This window comes from Montipora foliosa, chromosome 6, assembly GCF_036669935.1.
Source record: "Montipora foliosa isolate CH-2021 chromosome 6, ASM3666993v2, whole genome shotgun sequence".
In the NCBI taxonomy this organism is placed as follows: Eukaryota; Metazoa; Cnidaria; class Anthozoa; order Scleractinia; family Acroporidae; genus Montipora; species Montipora foliosa.
In genome coordinates, this window is record NC_090874.1 from 18,462,041 (window position 1) to 18,485,338 (window position 23,298).

At 38.6% G+C, this 23,298-nt stretch overlaps 3 protein-coding genes across 3 annotated transcripts in view; 2 read left to right on the forward strand and 1 right to left on the reverse strand.

Annotated features, from left to right (window-relative positions):
- Positions 1-2,525: 2,525 nt before the first annotated feature.
- On the forward strand, positions 2,526-8,100 carry LOC138006888 (uncharacterized). The gene is made up of 2 exons (XM_068853501.1): positions 2,526-5,326; positions 7,280-8,100. Exons 1-2 carry the CDS (start codon positions 4,440-4,442, stop codon positions 7,656-7,658), a joined length of 1,266 nt encoding a protein of 421 aa, XP_068709602.1. The 5' UTR covers positions 2,526-4,439; the 3' UTR covers positions 7,659-8,100.
- Positions 8,101-8,300: 200 nt separating this feature from the next.
- Positions 8,301-14,413, reverse strand: LOC138006889 (band 4.1-like protein 1). The gene is made up of 2 exons (XM_068853502.1): positions 13,026-14,413; positions 8,301-10,005 (listed from the first exon to the last, which is right to left on the reverse strand). Exon 1 carries the CDS (start codon positions 14,287-14,289, stop codon positions 13,042-13,044), a length of 1,248 nt encoding a protein of 415 aa, XP_068709603.1. The 5' UTR covers positions 14,290-14,413; the 3' UTR covers positions 8,301-10,005; positions 13,026-13,041.
- A 5,756-nt stretch (positions 14,414-20,169) lies between these two features.
- The window catches only part of LOC138006892 (band 4.1-like protein 1), a 4,239-nt gene continuing 1,110 nt past the window's right edge, over positions 20,170-23,298 (forward strand). Inside the window, exon 1 of the mRNA XM_068853507.1 lies at positions 20,170-23,298. This exon is cut by the window's right edge and continues 1,110 nt beyond it. Within this exon, the coding sequence (XP_068709608.1) occupies positions 20,331-21,440 (1,110 nt within the window). The 5' untranslated portion in view covers positions 20,170-20,330 and the 3' untranslated portion in view covers positions 21,441-23,298.

Genomic DNA, 23,298 nt, shown 5'->3' on the forward strand with positions numbered 1-23,298 from the left:
AGCTGAGACCTGAGTTAGAATGCCAGGCATTTTCGTTTCATGCCAAATGATATATGAAATGAATCACATATTGAACTGCGGATATGAAATTAAGTAAGGCTGTGTTCTTCGTAATTACTGTGAACGCAATTTAACTTCGCGCAATTGCGTAGAGAAGCCTGAAAATTCAGGACTTCAACAGGGTTTGGGGCCAGGGTTTAATATTTCTCGCGGCCTTATCATTAAGTTTTTTTTGCACATCGATCAGAGGTGAGCAATCCAAGTTGATCCGGTCCGTCCAATTTGTACCTGCCTTTTGAGAATGGTCTCTAACTGACCAAATTATTGGACAGAATTCGCAAGCCGGTTTGTGTCTTATAAATTGGGTATCAGCTGACATCCAAAATTGGCCAAGGGATGAAATTCATGCAACGTATTAGGCCTTTTGCCACAGTTGGTCACATGACTTATAATTGGTGAACTCAGTGAACCACGGGCTTCATAAATTCCAGAAATGGAAAGACCGTGTTTGGCTTCAGAGTCAGAATACAAATTTTCAGAGAAATAATACTGGCAAAGCGTCTCGTTTTCTGTACAAATCCTTCCAATTTCTTTCAACTGTAAAAATACCAGTTTAATTAAACGATATACCTTAACACGAAAATCGCCATTGTAGCATACATGTATTTTAAGCTACTCTTTTTATTTCTCGGAAAATAATTTCATCTACTCAGCAGAATCATCGTGTTTGTGAAAAAGAGGTCACGTGACCAATTGTTGCAAAATAGGTCTTTGAATAGAATTTGCTGTGCCTTTAATTACAACGGCCTGTTTACATAGAGGTGGGGTAACCCGCCTGTCCTTATAAACTAGTATTTTTTCAGCCTTGCATTTACATGATAGGCGAGGGAAACCCACTGAGGCGGGTTGCCTTGTCTTCCAGAAGTGGTAACCCGCCCAGCCATGGTCGTATTTTGCCATGTAAGCGCTTGAAGGTGGGGTAACCTGCCAACCTGGGGTCGGCTCGGCTCACGATATATTTGCCTTTGGCAGAGGCGTTGCAGCATTAACAGTGATAATAGAAAGCCACAGCACTAGAAAATTGAAGCAAGAGAAGCTAGTGACAGTAAAAATGCGTCCTTCACCGGTCATTTTGCCTGGTTACGTACCTAGCGACCACGCAGTAGCCTCGGGAAAGGTCACCCGGGACCCTGGGGTGGTAAGATTGCATGTAAACGCGAGCTATTTTTCGACCCCACCTTCCCGGGTTAATCTTACCCCCATGTAAACATGCCCAAAGATGCACTCTTAAGTTTAAATTTTAGTCAACAGTTTTTTTCATTCTGCTGTCAGTCACTAAAGTGTTATCCAGATAAATGGGTCACATTGGTTGTGGTGATTGGCCAAGTGCATTTTGCTGGTTTCTGTTTGTAACTGCTGCTAGACTGACAACGGGCAAAAAACAACCAAACTATTGATGAAATGGTAACCTCAGGTTCCGTGCATTATTAGGAAGGCCCAGCAACAATAATAGTTTTTTTTTCCTCTTTCTCTTTGTCCTACAAATTTTGTCCACTTACCCCCCCCCCCCCCCCCCTTTCCCTCCCATAACAAGGTTTTGTTTCAACTGGGTCTTGCCTTCCAATATGATGTACTAAAAAACAGGGCTACCACTTGTACAACTCAGACAAATCTCCTTAACATACAGGTACAGTACTAAACATGAAAAATGGGTGTTCATTCCATATCCTCTTGACAAACGTGACTTGCTGATGACAAACAAGAAACTTGACAAGTCAGTGTGTATAAGATGTGACATCTAAGTGAAAGTGACTCCACAGTTACAAGAGACAAGATCATTGCGAGCCTTCTTTACATTATTTGCTGGTACACTCACACAAAATTTAATTTTGTTCTCAACAGTGACAAATTGTGTGCCATGATACTAACTATGCACCGTTTCAAAATAAAAAGTAGACAAATTAGCTGTTGAGTGAGAGAAGTGATCCCCGCACTTTGATGAACAATTTAAGCAATTGTCTCTTACAGACATCTGAAAAATTCTCGTGGCTCCAACGGGATTCAAACCGAAGACCTCTGCAATGCCATTGCAATGCTCTACCAACTGAACTATGAAGCCACATGGTTGGGAGCATGTCAATTTGTTGGGCTCATCTGTTTCCATGAAGATGAAGGAAACACAGTGTGGCTTGATGGCTCAGTTGGTAAAGCATTGCACCAGCATCGCAGGTCATGGGTTCGAATCCTGTTGGAGCCATCTGAATTTTTCAGGTGTCTTTAAGAGACAACAATATTGCTTAAAATAATTAATTATCCACCAAAGTACGAGAATCATTTCTCTCATTCGTCCACAACTCGCAATTCAATATTCAGTCATTTCAATCATTGAGTCCTTCATGGAAACAAATGAGCCCAACAAATAGGCTAGTTTCGAATTGTGCAGCAACAAAAGAACAGAGTCGAGGTTCAGGGGAATAATTTGCATTTTCCTTTGTTTTGAACAATACAATATGCTAATTATTCCCCTGAACCTCGACACTGTTCTTTTGTTGCTGCACAATTCGAAACTAGCATATTGACCTGCTCCCAAGCAGGTGCAATGATCTACCAACTGAGCTGTGAAGCCACCAGTATCACAGAGGTCATGGGTTCAAATCTCATTGCTTAAATTGTCTGGATCAAAGTACTACAGTAGGATCACTTCTCTCATTCGTCGTTAACCAACACTTCAATACAAATTCATTTCATTAATTACATGTAGTTGTTGCAAGTTTATTTTAATAACACAGTGCACATGCCTACTTTCATGTTGCCATCTTTGTGTAATATTCACAAATAAATAATATTAACTTTACAGGTATAAAAATGAAAATAACTGGATGTTAAATAGATAAACCACAATAAGTTAAATATTTCATCTTACTTTAGTTAACAACTACTTTTCATAGTTTTGCAATAAAAGGTCTCGTTATATAACATAATGTACAAACTATAATTTATTTTCTTAACCACAACTTGCTGTCAGGCAACTCAAATGACAAACTTAACATTTTTGCCTTTTTCTACCCACATGTTACTTTGCTGTAACCTAAGTCAGAAGAAAACTGGGAGTCAGTAGCAATAATTATTATTGTCCCATGTCAAAGCTTTGAAGAAGCTAATGGATGGAAGTGTTGAAAATGAAGCACTGGAAAACAAAGACTAAAGCACTGTTAAAACAAGGCACTATAAAGAGCTACCCATTTTAAAACCGGTGATAAGCACTAAATGACAGTAAAAGGAAGGTCTAAGCAACAAGGAGGTGTACACTCAGCAATGCTGCTTTGTTTTGAGTCTTAGAGGTGCTTCATATTCACGTGCTATACTTTCAAGACTGTCCATTGAAAGGTAATGGACAAAACTTTGTGGCATTACTGAAGGAGTATGACATCCTTTAGTCTAACTAAAAATGACAGTAAGCTTAAAGTAACTTGGTGTTTGCAAGATCTCATTATAAGAGAAAATGGCAAAATTATTATTATTATTATTATTATTATTATTATTATTATATAAATTTATAATTATTATTATTATATAAATTTATTATTTATACAGATTAAGATTGTGAATATCAATTTTTAGCATTTTAGTAGATTATATATTGTAAATTTAAGATTGTTTAAGAATTTGTAAATTATTATTATTATTATCATTATTATTATTTTAGTAATGGGTTAAGAGATTTATCAATGAAATAATAAATTAAATAACAGTAAGTTACTTTCTTCGACCTCCATTACAAGAGGTTTTTAACAGCAATGATGAAAGTAAAATTTCACATTTGTTTGGAAAGGAAACAGACCAGGCTGTTATAAACAGATGCCAAACTGTTGGAATTGATACAAAAAAACTCCCTGCAACAACAATAGGCCACTTTCAAAAAAACCATAAATATCTTGGTTTGCCCTTCAAAATTTTGCATAAGCATTGTTTTTATTTTCTCTTTGGACCATTTCAAGTCCCAAGAGAAACTTGAAACAATGCTTATGCAAAATTTTGGAGGGCAAACAAAGAGCATTATGGCATTTTTGAAAGTGGCCTACAAGGAGATGTCAGAGAACAGCACCTACAGTATTACTATGAAAGAACATATAATCAATGATAACAAACTTAAAGTGTAACTGTAACTTCAACAAAAAAAAACATGATCTTCAGCTTCATCAACTGGAACATGACTAAAGCCCTGGTCAAACGGCGCGTGATAGTCGATGATAGTTGATTCTCCCCAACTATCATCAACTATCATTCACCTGGTCAAACGGCCAAAGAAGATCGTGATAGTTGACGATAGTTTACCGGTAGTCGCGCGAGCAAAGTCACGCGAGCAGCTAGTTCCAGGCTCTTCCCGCGTAAAAATGTAAATACTAAATGGCTTCCCGTAAAAGACAAATTGTAGAAGTATGAATTTATCGCGACGAAAGAGGGCGGCAGCTTGTTTACTCGTAATTAATTTGTTGGAAGAAGATGAATTTGGAGAGCGTTGGTGGAAGAGAGGAAGGACAAGGGAGTGGATAAAAAGGAGAGACGAAAGGGGGATGTTAAAATTGGTGGAAGAGTTGCGAGTGGAGGACACCGCTGCTTACAAGGAAATGTTGCGCATGAACTGTGAAACATTTGAACAAATTTTAACCGCTATCGGGCCTGAGATTACCAAACACCAAGTTGTAGGTGGCCACAGAGTTATTTCACCTGCCGCAAGACTAATTCTCACACTCCGGTTCCTTGCTACAGGGGAAACATTTCGCTCTTTGCATTTTCAATTTCGCATGGGCAAATCGACCATCTCTTACATTGTTCGTGAGGTATGTCGAGCAATTTATTCAGTTCTCGGAGCCCGATACATGTCAACCCCGACAAGTTGTCCCGAGTGGTTGCAAATTGCGGAAGATTTCGAGCGCATGTGGCAGTTTCCGAACTGTATCGGAGCAATCGATGGGAAACATGTCGTAATTTGCCCTCCAAGTGGAAGTGGATCATTCTACTATAACTATAAGGAAACCCATTCTGTTGTGCTAATGGCTGTCGCTGGGCCAAATTACGAATGTTTGTATGCCGATGTTGGGACAAATGGGCGAGTTTCGGACGGAGGAATCTGGAACAAAACACTGTTGTTGAAGAAGTTGGAGGAGTGTAGCATCGGAGTGCCTGAAGACAAACCCCTTCCCTTTGGTAAAGAACCGGTGCCTCACGTCCTTGTGGGCGATGACGCTTTCGCTTTACGGCCGTTTGTTATGAAGCCATACCCACAAAGAAATCTCAGTCTCGAAGAGCGGGTTTACAATTATAGGTGAGAATCTAGAATATAACAACAACAACAGCTCAGTCATTGGTATGCCCATACATGTAGTTGAACATGCTATTATCCAGCAGAGCTCATCCCCCACCTTGGCCTGTCTCCAGGCAGTAGCATTTTATTTAAATCGAAAAATATCAGGGATGGGGAAAATAAATCAGTTTAAGGTTCTGGCGCGATAGGCTGAAAGGGACTAAAAAGTTTGTTTAAATATGGTGAAGAAAGAGCAATTGTGAGCAATTGCACTCATGAAGAGAAGATAAAATTAATGTTTTAGGTTTTACTCAAAATGGTTGCTATGGCAACCAGCCACACCCTTTTGAGGCTTCAATATAGGTTCTTATATACACCCTTTTAATAAGTCGCAGTATCATTTTGAATATGACGTCACTCGCGGAAAGATACGTAGCTGACTTTTCCTCTCTTCTTATTGGTTGAAGCCATAATTTCTTCAGTTCTGGTGCCCTTGGTATCTTGTGATAAGTCATATTCTTCTTGTGACTGTTGTTGAATATATCCCCATACGAATTACACAGATGAACGGCACGATTGCCACCATTTGAGCCTTGTAAAAAGGTTATCTTCTCAGTTTTATCTTGGGTAATATTTATAAGGTGCTAGGAAAAATAGACTTTTCCTGGACTCTTCTTTAGACAATGACATTTGATGTCGAGCGATCAAACATGGATCCAACGTAAATCAGTGAAAGATGACGGGTTACTTTCTGCAAATGGTGTCACGACTTACTAAAAGGATGTATAAATGGTACTTAAAGCAAATTTAGGCTACCAAGTTTCTTAAAATGGGTTCTTATATTTTCATATGAATTTCATCGCAATTTACTATATATATATATATTGTAAATGTCATCTCACAATACAGTATAAATCATTATTTGATTTGTACCACAGAGCAGTTGAAGATAGTCAGAAAGCTTTCCTTGATACTATAGCAGACTACAGTAATTGAAAATACTTGGGGAATTATTTCAATGGTAAACACAATAGACAATTACAACATGGTACTTAAGCTTGAAAGAAAAAAAGTTATGTCAAGTTACTTTTAAATAGATGATAACCTTAATTCAGCAGTAAGAACCTAACTTAAAAGTTTAGCCTAAATAGGTTCTTAAAATGAAAATTTTAGTTTAACAGGTTCTTAAACCCAGGTTTTTAAACGCGGGCTATAACTGTATCTTAACAATCCATAATTGATCAACAGGTTATTAAAATAGACAAAGGAAAATACACCACTCGAGTCCCAGATGTAGTTTCGTATAAATTATACGAGTGGTGTATTTACCAGTAAAACACTCATGTCTATATAATAAATAACTAAGAAAATTGAATGGGCAAAAACTCTCTATATTAACAACTGTTAGTGTATCCTCACATTTGAATGGTGTTTCTCACAACAGTGTGGAGCAAAAAATTATAACCATAGGTCACATACTTTAGTTACCATATATTGTGATCAACATTTTTGTTGGGTGAACAGGGAGCAGGGCTTTTTTAGGTATTAAGATCCCAGGGAAATGTATTTTTATAGGCTTCTACAACCTTACTAAAGGACTATTGCAACCTTGGTTTCTATGGTGTGGTGTCCCTGCCATAATTTACTAAACTTAGAAGCTATAATGTGGACCATACAGTTCTGAAAGTTGAACAATTCAGCTGTTACATCTATTAAGAAATTCTACCTTGCAGTAGTTTTGAATGCAGGGTAGTCATTATTTGATACTTAAAGAGTATTTTTGTAGAGTTTAGCTGATAAAAGATAGGTTATTGAGAGAGGAGGTTGTCCAATAGAAGTGGTCACTTGGAGAGAATATGTTGACTTTCCATAAAAAGATCATACTAATAGTCAGTCTTCCCTTCTTTGTTCATAAAATTAATAACAGTCCCACTTTCTAACTTATATAGATATATATCATTACTTTGATTACAGACACAGCAGAGCAAGGCGTCTATCAGAGAACCTGTTTGGCATCATGGCCAATAGATGGAGGGTGTTTCTTACACCAATACAGCTCGCTCCTACCTTTGTGGAAGACCTAACTTTGGCAGCTTTGACCCTGCACAATTTCTTGAGATCTAGCAAAGTGTCAAAGCAGATATACTCACCAAAGGGTCTTGCCGATGAGGAGGACATCTCAACTGGTGAGGTGGTCCCTGGGTCCTGGCGGGCATCAGAGCTCCAGATGAACCCCTTACCAGTTCCTAATTCTGGGCACAATGCTAGCAGGTTGGCTAAGGGTGTGCGAGACGTATTCAAGGAATACTTCTGCAATGAAGGAAGTGTGCCCTGGCAATGGGACAGATGTTAAAATAATGTGTTCATTATGTGTTCATTGTTGGCAGAACTTTACTTACAGTTGAAAGATAAACCAGAAGAAGAGCCCTTTTATTTTATTCAAAGTTCAGTTTCTTGGGAATAAATACCTTAATAATTTAAGCAAAAATATACGCATTACACATAGGCTTTTGTACATTATGCTTTTCGAGCATTTTAGTGAGGCAAAAGCATTGAGCATTATTCATGCATTTTAGTGGCATTGTCCCAGAAAACTACATGAAATACTTTTTTTTACACAGAGTATTAGAAAAAAAGATTTTTTTTACGAGAAAATGAAGACTTTACTTAACATCTTCACCCAAGTGTCATCGAAATGGGACAAAGGACTAACAGAACAACAGATCATTCATAAAATTATATTTAAAAATTTTACATACATTGTTGTTAACTTGTTATACAAGTATACGTTTTTGTTAATCACTCTGAGCTGTTAATTGTGACATTGAGATGGTAAAATTATGTATGAGCATTAACCAAGCATTTTACTGACATTTCTGGGCGAAACAGAGCATTTTAGTGTAAAAAATGGAGCATTAAGGAAGAGCATTTAAGTGGGGAAATAAAAGCATAATGTACAGATTAACATAAAAAGCTGCCTTAAATTTCCAAAAACTTCAGGTGGCATAGAATCCCTTGAAAAGATTTTTTTAAAAAAAATTTTTCAAAGCATTACATCTTAATTACCCAGCTAATTAAAATTTGATGATGAAAAAATTGGATCACCGAACTCATTATGAGTTAACAGTGACCTCAAGCTAACCTTAAGAGGTTTTCTTAAGTGGGTTATACTGTTTCTATGGTAACAACATGTTCACCAATGATTGGCCATTTGTGTCATACCATGATATTGAGTGCTTCCAATGAAACATAAAAATCTACTGTAATCCTTATAAAGGTCTAGAAGCTGTTGCCAGCCACTTAAATTCATACCTCTATACCAATATAGAAGGCTTTGGATATTACATAGCAGTATACAGTGTATATATTGGAATGTACTAAGAAATGTGTACATGGAAATGAATAGTTTGAATACTATCACTGCAATAAAATTTAATTGGAAACATCTATCATTCCAATTTAGGCAAGTGTTAAACTCATCAACAATAGAAAAGCTTAGGGAATGGTGCCTGAAAAGAGAAGGAGCGAAGCAAAGTGAATCACGTGCAGGGTACCCATGGCAACCCTGTGAGTGACAACCACCAGGCACCATCACACTGAACTAACAGTGGAAACAAAAGGATACTTATAGTGAAAGCAAGGGGGATGGGTGGGCTCGGAGAAAAGCTTAACGAGAACTGTCCAGTGGCCCAAAAACGCGTGGAATGACTTGACATCTGAAGCTGAACTGTCAAATCAAAGACCTCCACCCTAAGGGAGACTGCTCTCCAGCAATATTGTTTGAAGTTTAACTTGGCTTAAATTACATTTAGGGTTCCAGGTTAATTATAAATGAAAGTAATGCTAAAAATTTTCTTGTTAAATTTCTGCTCAAATAGGACTGTAATTTGTCATTTCAATGTTGCAAATGTATTAGGCATATTAAGAACCTGATAAATTTATTAAAATCCCGAAAAGTGGATTAAAGATCACCAAATGTAACTGCACATGGAAACATATTATGGACAGCTACATTAAATTTTATAATGCCATTACCATGAGAATCCCATGCTCAAATCCTGTTACACAAAAAGTCAAGATGACCACTGGTAAAAGCTACTTGCCACTGGGTAGTGGGGCTGTGACAAGGTTAATGACAAATCACTACCAGAAGTCATAGATTGCTCCATGTCCATCTGCAGTTCCCATATTATATCACTGATTCTCTTCTCTGCGATCATCCTTCGTCTGTTGTCCAACAGTTTAAGCTTTTCAGTGATGTAACTTGCAAAGCTTGCTTCTGCACTGGGGCCTGCTGTAGCAGAGGACTCGGGAGTTTTCATCACCTTAAGACATTCCATCATCAGCTCGTTCTTAACTTCTGTAATTGCTGACTGAGCTTTCCTGTCACACTTCCCTGACTTGGTCTTTCGTAGCTTAACACCAGGGGAAATGGATGTTGAAGAAGCCTCCTCATCTGCAATATCATTAATGCTAGACTTCTCGGGACTTTCGTCAGGTAGTGTATCTCGGCTTGAGCGAGGATTTAATACTGGCAAGAGAAACTGGAGTGGCTTCCAAAAAATCCATGTTGCCTTGAATAGTTCATCAGTGCTTTGCCCTGATTTCACCGCTTGGATTTTTTTCTGATTTTGGCTCAGAATTTGCCTGAGTTTTGTCAGTTGATTGCTGATTTCCCTCCATTGGAGACTAAATATTTCCTATAAACAAATCATGATATTAAAATGGCACAATAATTATGAAACTTAAATCGTTGTGAAATTCACAACTTGAAATTCTAGGAGAGTCTCCTGTCATGCTTTTTACTAAAGACGCATAAATAAGCTAAGCTGGCTTACACTAGTCTAGAAACACGTAGAATGCATTTTTCCCTTGTCGAATGTTACAAGACTGTTTTCTAAATCAAGACGCTTAACTCTAATGACTTTACTGAATCCAAATACACTCCCTAAGTTATCAACAAAATCAGCCAAACGTCACGGATTGTGCATGGTGGAACAGTTTTCACAAAATACGTGGCTGAAGCAAATTGTGATTTGCGAGAGCAACCTCACCTCCATCTCCTGCTTAACTTTTCCTGTGATATCTCTGTTATGGTAATCCTTGGAAAAAATGTCCCAAAGGCAGGGCCTGGCCTCATATTCGTCTATTAGACGAAATATTAGGTCATTACTCCATCTCGCCGATGAACGTTTAGTGATACGGTTTTTTTTGCTCGGTGGCTCCTCTAATTCCTCCAGTGTTTCATCTATTACATGTACCTTCTCTATGATATCTGGATTGTCATCCTCAATATCAACACTATTTTCTGAAGAGCCTCGCGATACTCGCGAGCAACTTTTGGCGGACATTTTAAACGAGCCCGCCGATTTTCGGGGAAAACAGCTGACCGAAAAACTATCATGAACTATCATGCGCATGGTCAAACGAGAAAAACTATCATCGACTATCATGAAGATTTTGAACAGGCTCAAACTGAATGATAGTTGATGATAGTCGATGATAGTGCATGATAGTTGGTGGTCAAACGGAAGCGCGCGCTCAACTATCATCGACTATCATCGACTATCATGCACCGTTTGACCAGGGCTTAATAGCAGTGAACGTGCGAAACTTAACTCACTTACTTAACTGCATAAACTGTTTAACTGCAGCATAATCTGATTTCTTCTGTCAGCTGTTAAATTTCTAGGCAACAAATTCTTTGGCATTTACCAAAATAACTTTCTAAGACAGGTGTCATAAATAAATAAACTTTTAAAACAAGCACAAACATACATGTATATATTAACTGTTTAGAAAATCAATCTTTGACAAGGCCAAATTATTAAAGACAAGCAAAATCATTACAATGTACATTAAGTGTGTGAATCCGAAAACCGTGAATACTTTGATTTGATTTTGACATTTTCCATTATGCAGCAACCAATCAGAAGCCACATGAAATTGTTAGTGGTTGCGGTTTAGTTTTCTTGTGCATGATTGGCTTCTTACTTAAAACACAAATTTATATTTTCCAAAATAAATAAATAAAATAAATTATCTAGCGTTCATGGTTTTTTTGGATTTTCACAGTAAAGAGCTAGATTTCAGCATCACTGGATTTAATGTTGATTTGTATGTTCAACAAAAGCATTAGCACAGAATAAACATGGGATGTTCAGTACAAATGCTTGAAGAAAAGTTTTTTTTTTTTAATTTACATGTACTTTCCCAAAATCACGTCTGATTAACAATGCTTCTGACAGAACAGGAAAGAGTGAGGCCACACCATTGAGTTAGACTGATTCAATCCATCTTGTCAGAACACACTGCTTCAAACAATGAACCACTGAACGTTTTTCTCACACGTTACTGTTTTCCGGTATGCATTTAATTGCTGGTTTTCATGTGATGTCATGGTGGCCATGACGCTTGGCAAGAAAAGTAACATGCAATCTCTCCAGGATCTACATGTAAACTTTATTATTATTCAAATTATGCAACAAGAAATAAATAATTTTTAATTATTTAGATAATTGATTTGTATTGCCAACCAAGATGGCCACCTTGTTACATGGCTGAAAACCCAGAATAAGAACGACAATCCTTATTATACACTCTTTATCAAAGTGCTTTTGTATGATATTGGAGCTTGTTTGTCTCTCCAAACTTCATGAGCTTGAAAAGTCTATTTCTTCTGTTTTGTAATCACAAACTTGTATGGTATCACACTAAGGATGCATTCGATTGACTGTAATCCGGAATAGGAATACATGGAATATTGCTTAGAAATCCTTCGTTTTTATGGAGATTCACATTAAAATAATTGTCAAACATCTGCTAAAATGCTATTTTAAACATACTTTTATTATCCTTGCTGCTTCGAAACGCGCCAAACATACCGTTTTAATCATCACTCCACATATTCTTATTCCGGAAGAGGGTCAATCGAACGCGCCCCAAGTCAGTCACTTGCTGTGAAAATATCTTTGTATCGTTTACTGTGCCTTACGGTTAGCATTAAAAGTGGCTAAAAGTGGCAACAATGTTACACGTACAAGTAACTTTCTTGTGGTGTCATTGCGAGCAACAGACCTGTCAACTCTCCCAGTGCTGCCGGGAGACTTCCAATTTTCGTTGTTTTCTCCTGGTCTCAAACAATTTCCTCCCGGCTGCTAGTTCTCATTCAGATCAATATGAAGATTAGAGAAAACTCATTTCATGATAAAAAAAGCTCACAACATCATTGGAGTAGAAATCTCTGCCTCTATCACTGTGCTTTATTAGAGATAACACTGTAATACCCAGCCAAAAATTAACATGAATGTCGCCTCTTCAGAAAAAGGATTGATTGGTTTTTGATAAAATCTAACAGTTCCATTTTTTTGAGGTTGACAGGTCTGGAGCAATGTGTGAACAATAGACAAACTAACACCATGATGCTCCCTGCTGTACACCATTTCGAATCTTATGCTCATTTTGGCATGAACACCCATTGCCGGGAAATGAAGTTGACTTGAGTGGCTAAAAAAGGACTATCATTGTGGTGCAACAAAATGTCTCTGAGGGACTAAAACAGAAACATTTTAACTTTTTGTTGCCATACCAACAATTTTTCCCCAGGTGTGAAATGTAGAGGAAACAAATGCAAAATCGAACTGTGGCCACAACATTGTTGCCAACTTGTTGCCTCATTTAGCCAGCAATTAAAAGTACATATAACTGTCAACAAACCAACCTTTCTCAAAAATTGACTAAACGTAAGTCATGGTGGTAGTATTACCAACAGTGGGACTATCCTTACAAGATGAATCGGGTATCTTAGCACTTTTCTGCCTTCGTGGTATTTTCCTTCTTAGCGACTCCGTGAATCTCTTAAATGAACCCCCACGGCTTGGGGTCTTGCCTCTTAGGGTCGCATACTTCCTATCACCACTCACAACTTTCCCAATGGTTGTCAAATGTGAATCCACCTCCCCAAACGATTTACTTCGACGAAAGATATTTTTGTCCGGCTTGTAGTGGAACGCTTGATGCGCCAAGGTGTCTTCGAGCATTCTCTCAGCTGCTCTGTGGCCAAAATGCCCGTGGAATCGATACGAAAAGCTTCCTCCTCCATCGCTCCTTTCTGCTGAATACACAACAACATATAACTTCCTGTTTTGATAAACCACTGTCACAATCTCGTGCCAAAGAAAATTCTCGATCACATCCCCAATAACTCCGAAGCTGTCGATATCGTAGACGAGAATCCCACTGCTACTTAAGGCCAATACAACTGGGTTACCATTTTTATCGGTAGATCCATAGTGCAATGACAGGCCGAAGAATGGAAGTTTTTGAGCAATCTCCAAAAATGCAAGTTTCGCTTCGACTTCAGTCAGTCCTTTGTGCGAACGATGCAAAGCATGAACCATCCTTTCGTATTTTTCTTCACTCAGTTCAAAATCGGAATTTATTCCGTTAGGGGGAGCATAAAAGCATCCCAGTAAGTCTTCGAGATAGCCACGTGTGTGAATCTTCGGTCTGAAATCACCCAAAACTGCTTGGGCAAAAAATCCGTCAAGAACAGCATGTTCATTGATCGAAATGACAAATTTACCACGAATTAGCGAGTCTTTGATTTGTAACACCAGCAGATCTTGTACTTCTTTTGGTACCCTATTGGCACTAGATGGATAGAACTTCACAGCAAATTGAAAGGAATACGGTTTCTTGCGCTGTGGTCGTATTTCTTTTTCCAAATCCAACCAAGTCAACTCGCCATCAACTGCATCAACAAATTGAAGGCCAAAGCGGTCCTTTCCATTCACCGCTGACAAACCAAGCTTCTCGCAAACCCTTTCGAAAAGCTCTCGTCCTTTAGTAGACTTTCTTTCAAAATTCTCAACAAAGAGTGAATTATCTAAAAGAACGACTTGACACTCAAGTTTTCCAAATGATTTTCTCGTCGACGAGGGAAATCTTACTGACTTTTTCACCTGAACGGTCGAGGCGTCCATCTGACACCGAATTTGAAAGCAAAATTCACACTTCCTCTCGAAACTAAAACTTATAGAAAATGTACTACGCCTCACCACACCATAATACTACAACCGAGTGACCTCCCTCGAGTGCGATTGGTCTCTAGCTGTGATTGGTTGCTCTTGACAAGCCATTCCCGCGCGCCAACTCCTCGCGCCTCAAAGTGCTTTGCTGAAGTCAAATGGAAAGGTCCGTACCGGAATATTTGAGACCACTTCTGGAAGTGGTCCTCTTTGACCGATTGGTCCGGACCGACCGAAACGTGCCGTTCCATTTACAAAATTATCGTTTCCAGTCCCACTTAACTGTGATGTAACCGCAATTTCGGTTGAAACGCAAATGGAACGCTTCGATCCGGTTGGAAATTGACTTTTTCACTTTTGATGAAAAATGTCGTTCCATTTTTCCTTGGTTAGTTCCACTGGTCTCCGACCTGATGGTCAGGCATAATGGAAAGCACCCATGGTTCCTTTTTATGGCGGGTGGATGATGTCAAAATTAACATTACAAAACTGAATGGCGTATCATGGTCTATCATTGTAACGAATGCATCATGCCTAAATTGAATGGTCAATGTTGAGTGGCACACTTTCGAACCGAACGTTGTAAGACCAATTGTATTTTGACAATGACTGCAAAATTCTCGCGTGCTCATTGGCTAATTTTTATTGTCAATCAGCGGACAGACACATAAATTTATAATTTATGCGATAATGACGCGATATTGATTGTAGAAGATTGAGGCCCTATTAGGGGTTATCGGGATACGGGATATTTGGGTAAAAAATTATAGGGATACGGGATATTTGGGCGGAAAATTAAAGGGATACGGGATATTTTTAAAAAGATTCTGGGATATCGAAGTTATCATTTTTTAAAAGAATCAAATAAGAATTAACGGGATACGGGATATTTTGGCCAAAAATTAATGGGATACGGGATACTCAGATCCCCCCTAATGGGGCCTCAAGATTGAAGTTTCTCGCATTTTTGTTTCGCGCTCTTGGCGTGTTTTGACTTCATCTTGATCCCTCTGCCTTTTTGTTATTGTAAAACACAAATTGACAATGAATTTCGTCATAACATTGTCAAAGTAGTCTGCGGATCTCCTCGGCTATATCCACACTACTTTGACAGTGTTATGACGAAATTCATGATCAATAGACAAGTTCACGCTCTTGATTGCATCATGGGTAATCAGGGCAACAAGGCGGGAAATTCAAAGGTTTGTATGGAAATTCAAAAAACAAAATATACTTACTGTACGTGACTCTACTTTATAGACTTTCGCCTTCATAAACCAAACAAATAAGTTCATTTTCACAACTGAGATGAACTAGACTTGGTATCCGTTCTTTGGGATTCTTAAATATTGCTTTTTTTGTCTCCATACATTCTCTGTAATTTTGTGCCTTTGGAATTACAGGAAATGTACGGCAGAAACTCTTTTTAATACAATAATTTCTACAATAGCCATTCTCTCCAAATTTATTCTGCCGCACCTTTGAGCGCATATGTTCTGTTTTGGAAAATGAAAAAACCCAAAATTGCTTGCAGTGAATACTCCACTGATTGCAATAGAGATCAGTATTCAGATGTTTGCCTGCCTTATTCAGTGCCGTCAGCTCGAGCGGAAGACACACTGCATATCGATCCAAGAAATTATTTCTCCATTTTCCAGAAATGATAATACATTGATTCTGATCATTCTAGCCGTTAAATGCCCTCTGTTTTTCGAGGAATTACAACTGAATAATTGCGCTCCTCCTCTAACAGACATTACTTGAGAATTTATGATCCCGTAATCATGAATTACGTACACGTCGCAGTCATGTTTTTCAATATAAGGTCCCAATGGCCAAAATAGACAGTTTTAAATTTTCTTTCTTTCCAACTATTGCTGAATGGAATACCCTCCCAAGCGACGTTGTAAATTCTAGTTCTCTTAATATTTTTGAATCGAAAAATAGTACCATTCCATTTTAATGTTTATATTTTAATGTTAATATATTTTTATTTATTTATTTACTTATTTATCTATTTTTTTTTACTGTACATATTATTGACAGTTAGTGTGATACCTTTTAAGGGTTTACCGACTCTAATAAATGTAGATGTAGATGCCACTCCAAGAGAAGATGTTGTTCAACAACGATCTCCCACTCGACAACATGTTGCGAAGATCAAGTCATACATGAACAATCATCGAAAATGAAATCCTAATAAACATAGTTTTTTTTTCCATGGAAAACAGAAGTATCTAGCCCATTTGATGTCCGATGGAAACTGATTGCTTTGACAGTCACAGAATTCCGAATTTTCGGTTGCACCGAAAATGGCGACTGAAATGTTGTGGGCACGCAATAAAAAGTGGTTGACTAGGGTCCTTTTACGATGTCAGCTTGATGTAATCTCGTACCCAAATCTCACTTTGTCACTGGAAATGTGAGATCTAGTAAAGTTCGACAGTACACCATTTTTCATTGGCTACTAAAAAAAGGTTGCGGCAATGCAATCTACGCTCCGATTGGCTTGTTTCACGGGGCACTTAGTGAAGGTTTGGTTTTCGCAAGTTTGTGTGCTGTTTTGAATAAATGCCAGTTATGCGGAGGAAAGTTTTGTTTTTTCCGACGCCGGAAAAGATTTACAGTTTAGGAAAATCATTTTATAAATTTGCGAAGTTTGTGTAAATGGTACCGACGAAAGCCCCACGTACCCTGCCACTCGAATAAAGTTCTGCGTAGCTTGCTACGAGGTACGCAGAAAGTAACAAATCATAAGTTGAAGTATGTAATTAACCCTCTTTTAACATTTTAGCTTTCAATTTACGGTTTAGGTTTGGGTTTAGGGTTACGGTTAACTACACTTTGCACGAGATCGTGTGAAGAAAATAGCACTCCTTTATTGATTAAGCCTAAGCGCTCGTTTCAGTGATTCTGCAGTTGCTCCGACAATTAAACAATCTCGACCGTTCAAAAACAATCGCCTAAAGCCCTTCTTTCTGTTTCGGCTTAAGTTTAAGGTTTCCTTGTCCTCTACCCAAAAGAATCTCTTCAAGAATACTCTTGAAATCCATGTGTATTCTGCAAATCACCCAAAATCACAACAGAGAGTACGAACATGCGCAGTGATAGAAAAAGCCCGTATTTCGGGCCTCGCTGGCACTGAGCATGTTCGAAATCGAACTTTACCAGATCTCCCTTCCGTACGACCGTGGGAGATCTGGGTACAAGATTAAGCTTGATGCTTACCCAGGTTCCCAGAGTATTGCCCAGACTTTGGTTGCGCCCGATTCAGTTCGCAAGTATGTGTATGTCTCTCAACCTATGCTAAGTAAGTTTTATCGACCATTGAATTTAACCCATTCGTTACGATACTACACCGGGTATCATTCGGTTCGAAAGTGCGCCACTCAACATTGACCATTCAATTTAGACATAATGCATTCGATGATACACCATTCAGTTTGGTATTGTTAATTTTGACCCCATCCACCGACCATACTTTTATGTTGGAAAACTAAACAAATTAAAACACAGGTAACCCAGGCTCACTGCAAAACAAAAACTCGTAGTGACCCTCATCTTCACTATGCAAGGAAATTAGGTGAAGGCGACTATTTTTCCCGAAATTTCGTGTACCATGACTCGCCGTGCATGGTAAGTTTCATCGATTTATATTTTCATTTTCTAGCAAATTTTCAGACCTAAACTTCGCGCCTTCGCCTCATATGTTCTCTATATTTACGCAATCCCATATGCGGAAACCCGTACGTGACACAAACAGACGTGAGACTTGGTTACCTGTGATTAAAAAAATGCAGCAACGCCAGAGAAATGACAAATGCGGGAAGTGTCATGGACGCCCAGAGAATACCGTTGGGAATTAGAGCTAAAAGGAGGCTCGAAATACACCCTGTGGCCTCTCCTTTTTGACACAAATAAACAGCTTCTGTTCGAACATATAGTTAGGGTACTCATATTATTGGTTTCAACCCTCCCGGCCAATCTACTCAACTAGGCTTTCTTCTCTTTTTATTGTTGTTTTTTAATACATATTGCTTCTGGTTTTCTGTTTTTCCTTAAAAAAATGGGGCGGCGCAGTAACATAGGAAAATGCGCCTAAATCGTCTGAGGCCACACAAGAAGTCCTTAAATGTGAAATACTTTACAAAAAGGATACCAGATGTCATGTTGTAAGAGCCCAGAAAAACAAACAAAGAAAATAAGAGTAGAGACCTCACAGCGCGAAAATGCAACTTTCTACAGGTCCTAAGTGTTAGTTTTCAGAACTGGCATTACCTTAATTTAGTCCGTCGTAGTTCGCCCTAACGTTGTTTCATCGCTTTAAATGGAACGAGAAAAATGATAAATCAACACATTGCATTTGGGTATAGTTGACTGCGGTTTTGGTGGTGCTGCACTAGAAACAGGCCGGTACGTTTGCATAGTACCATTTTTTTCGGGAAATCAGCCAAACCTAGAAAGAGCCTGCCGGAATGACTACCACATAACGGGAAATACTGTCCGTCTGAAAAATAGTCTCAAGGCATGTAGGAGGTCTTAAATTTTAAAATTCCCATCCGGACAGGCTTCCGGGCATTGGCGTATGAAACGTTCGTGATTATGATGACATCATGCACTCCAAACGGAACCAGTAGAACCACATGCAGGGGATAATCCTTCTTTGTTATTCCTAGCGATCGTCCATCGTCCATTGTACTGTTTTTTTTTTCTTTTAATCGACTTGGCAACCAAGTGTTTTGCATTGCCGGCCAACTTTATTATCCTTAGGCTATTATCATTTACTGACAGTTAGTTTCTGTTTTTTGTCAATTTGGTCCATTTTATTGTTTTCTTTATAGTAAATAAACAGTCTTTTTTCCTTGTGAATTGTTTGTTCAGTGTTGTTTTAAGTAAAATGTTTTAGGGAACCCACATTCCTTTGTGTTTGTGCTTCAGCCCCAGATTATCTGTAAATGATGAATTCTTTCGTTGCGCAGCAACCGATTTCGTTCAGGAAAGCCCACCAGACGGCAAAAGAGACTATTTTATGTGAACAAATCGTACGCCGAACGGTTTGTAGTCCACTGCGTATACAAATTCTCGCTTAGGGGTGTAAATGTCGGATTTTGGTCTCACTTAAGTTGTTCTGGGCAAAACTCAAACAAAGAAATATTTAAGTGTTTATTTACACTTACATTTCATCACGTAGGTGAAAGCATTACTATAGCTGATAATGTCTTTGCCATCATTAAAAGGCACTGTATGTTTTTATTTCTCTGTGTTTCAATATGGTCTCTTTTAGGGGTCAAAAAAAGCCTGGGTCACGCCCAGATTGGTCTCCTAAATGAGAATTCCCCCCCCCCTCCCCCCGGAAGACTGCTGCTAAAGCCCCTCGCTGTGAGGTATTTGCGGTTGATAGCGTGACCTTTGTTTTACCCATAAGTCGAACGATTTATGACGATTACATGTCCGTTCAGTTGTGCCTTCGTTTATTCTGTGGAAAACAGCCTTCTTAGTTTAGTGTTCATCTGGACTGAATCCAGTATACCTCAATTCCTGACTAGAGTAACGGCAATATCTCATTCGGCCAGTATTGATATTGCGAATATTTTGCATTAATCAGCCAAAACAAGCGTTCCTTTGCTTACGTGATATAAACTCCAATACAATTTTCCTCACAGAAAAGCAAACATATGTTTTTTCAAAGGTCAAGATCTTACCTGTGTCGAATCACTTTTAACATAAACAATTCGATTCTATTGTTTGGTTTCGTACCCAAGATCGAGTGTTCTAGATCAGGACTTATGTCACGTGCGTTGCCCGTGTAAATAACTCCCAATATATACTGTGAGATATCAGCGACAGGGGTGTGTTGCGTAAATTGAGCTCATATGAGTTAACCTGTTCCTCGACACGTACAGCAGGTAACAAAGAAACGATTATTGCCAAACATCCCCCAAAGGACACCGAAACAGCAGAGAGATCGGCTGAGAATTGCCTGTCCCAGTTTCAAGATGTCTGTGAGATTTTTTCGATCAAATTCAAAAATCTTTCAGTGCAATGTGGTCCTCCTCGACAACTCGCAGTTTACTACAACCTTTGCCCAAAAGATTGTTCTAGGGAAAGAACTGTTTGATTTGGTTTGTCAGCGAGTTCAAGTGCCTGCCCACGACAAACAGTATTTTGGTCTGCAATGCATAGACAACGAAGATGGAGGTGTTAACTGGCTTAATCTCGATAAAGCAATTCCGCCCACTCGCAGATCTCAGCCGTTAATTTATCAGTTTGCAGTGAAGGTGTTTCCACTAGATCCCCTTAAAATGGACCACCATATGCAGAAACAGATCCTGCTTCAAGTCAAAGGCCTCCTAAACAGAGGCAAGTTATCTATCCCCATCGACAGATATGCTGCAATCGACGGCTTCTTCGTACAAGCTACACTAGGTGACTTCGTAGCCAAACAACACAAGAAAGGGTACCTAGAGGATCTTCTTGGGTTATTTTATTGTCCCCCCACAAGTATCAATTCAGACGAACACATTGGCGAAGAGCATTACGAGGTTATGGTAAGGGATTTGCACAAAACTCATCGCGGGATATCCCGTGAGAAAGCCACTTCTTCTGCCCTTGAAATCTGCAAGGGATTGACTGAATATGGTGCATGGATGCACTACGGTGGAACTGACCAGTCTACTGGGAATGAAGTCGTTTTCTGCGTCTCTATTCATGGCATACGAATCTGCCAGTTGAAGAGCAAATTTCCTGAGATCGGCGAGGTTTGCCATAATTTCCACTGGCGTGACATCATCTCGATGTTTTGTGAAAACGCCAAGTTTTATATGTGCCTCACAGATGCCGGAGCGGCCGATGCAAGCAGCCTAACGACTCGGGTCTTTCGCTTCGATAAAGGCTTGTATAGCTACAAGGCAGCTCAGCGGTTGCTGGTAAACGCTCAAAATCACCAAGAGTTTTTCTTCGAAGACAACCCCGAGCGGGCGTCAATAATGAGAAGTCTCTCTTTAGAAGCAAACACTTTGAACAGGATTCGTTCATTTCACTCAAGGTCAGGATCATTTCTAGCCTCGAAAATGTCTCGTTCCTTAAGAAGAGGGACATTGGCATAAGTTGGCGGTTCATTGGACGGTTCACATTTACTTGTCACACATAATATAGTATCAACCGTTTAAGTGAAGGTAAGTTAACGCAACATCTTTTACTGAACAACAGCATGAGATATAAACAATATATGTAATAACATTGCATTCATTTTTTGGACGAAACGTTTTATAAGATCATCATTATCAATAACAGTTATGGCTTCAGTGTAACGTATGTAAACTAACCTCTAGAAGAAAAATTAACTTAAGGAGGCTCGAATAGTTTCTCCTTTTTTCAATCTAATAAACATATTCTCTCCTTAGATACAGTTACAGCATTGCAGTTAGGGTAATCATATCAAGATGAAATTTGGCCAGAGTATTACGTACCCATCGCAGATTTCTCATATTATATTTTTCTCCAAAATAACGCTACCATGACAACGATATTAGGCATTTCTTGGAGCCTTAAAATCAACACATATAGATTTTTTTTTTTTGAAGAAACGGGACGGTGAAATCTTGAAAACGTGGCCTTGGGGCCACGTTCGTATAAATACGATATTGTTCTAAACGGTGTTCAAGTAGGGACCCTATGAATCCATCAAAATTATTGGGATTACATTGGATAGAATGCTACCCTTTAAGGGTCATATATCATTGCCGCACTTAAAATACTGCAGTTCCCTCTTACTGGGCGTAGGCAATGTGCAATCAAGTCGTCTTGAGGACGCTAATTATCTTAAAGACGGTGCCTACTAATTCAGAGGTATTTTTGGCCCGATTTATGATTATGCAGGAAATGTAGATCTTAACAAGTGTTATTGATATCCAAAAAGAAAGTTGAGGGTAGCCACGCATTTTTCAAAGATAATTCATGAATAATACTTGTAAAAAGCTTTAAAATACAAAGCAATGTACGGCGTTCTTTCTCAAATTAAAACTTAATTATCTCTCAAAAATGCATGGTTACCCCATGGTTACTTTCTCGGGATTTTAAACTGCGCAAAAATATCAGTGTATTGGTAAGCATCACCGGTAGGAAACCAGAGTATATCGAGATGCGCAGAACGTATGCGCAAGAACAATAGTAGGCACCGTCCTTAAGTTCGACTGTTTCAGTCGCAGATTCAACTTAAGTCGAATTTAATTGATTCAAACGTCGCATTTCACATGCAGTTAATTCTCGAGTTGTATTCGGCTCATTTGAAATGCGACGTTTGAACCGGTCTTTAGGTTACGGAAAAAATATCTCATATTATAAATTAGGCCCGGTTCAAACGTCCGCGATCGAGAATTATCTACATGTGAAATGCGACCTTTGAATCAATTAAATTTGACCTCTGCCGCATCTTCCACTGAGCGAGTCGAATATTCGACTGAAGTTCGACAGTAATTTCAAACGTCGCATTTCACATGTGCCGAATAAAATGCATAATTTTACACGGAATCAACAGTTATGAAACAAGATCCGTCCAGTCGCGAGGGATAGTCGTGAACTTTTTAAAAAAGTATTTCAAAGTCCTTTTTTTTAAATGGGCCAAAACCGTAACCAAAAAAAAAACTAGCAATGTAAAAAACATCATAGTCAAATTATATTATAAAGCAGAGTTTCATTAACACAAATGAGACAAAACCCACTCCTTGTTCTTGTTGGTCGTGAAACTGAATTAGCAGGTACATTGCATTCATCTCTCTATTCCGTTCATTACAGCTGTTCGGCTTTCATTCATCATTTGTCTGATTAAATCGGTGATTGGTTTTTGCTCGTGTGATAAATAAAATTCGACACCATTAAATTCTACGTTTGAATTAAATGGCGAATCATTTAATTATTTTAGTCAACCAAAATAGGAGTTATATTCGACACACGTGAAATGCAACG

Excerpts from the sequence above, each read along its gene's own strand:
- LOC138006888 (XM_068853501.1), top strand. The coding sequence starts at position 4,440 with ATGAATTTATCGCGACGAAAGAGGGCGGCAGCTTGTTTACTCGTAATT. Across the intron at positions 5,327-7,279 it reads GAGCGGGTTTACAATTATAG|ACACAGCAGAGCAAGGCGTC; the intron begins GTGAGAATCTAG and ends CTTTGATTACAG.
- LOC138006889 (XM_068853502.1), bottom strand. The coding sequence starts at position 14,289 with ATGGACGCCTCGACCGTTCAGGTGAAAAAGTCAGTAAGATTTCCCTCG.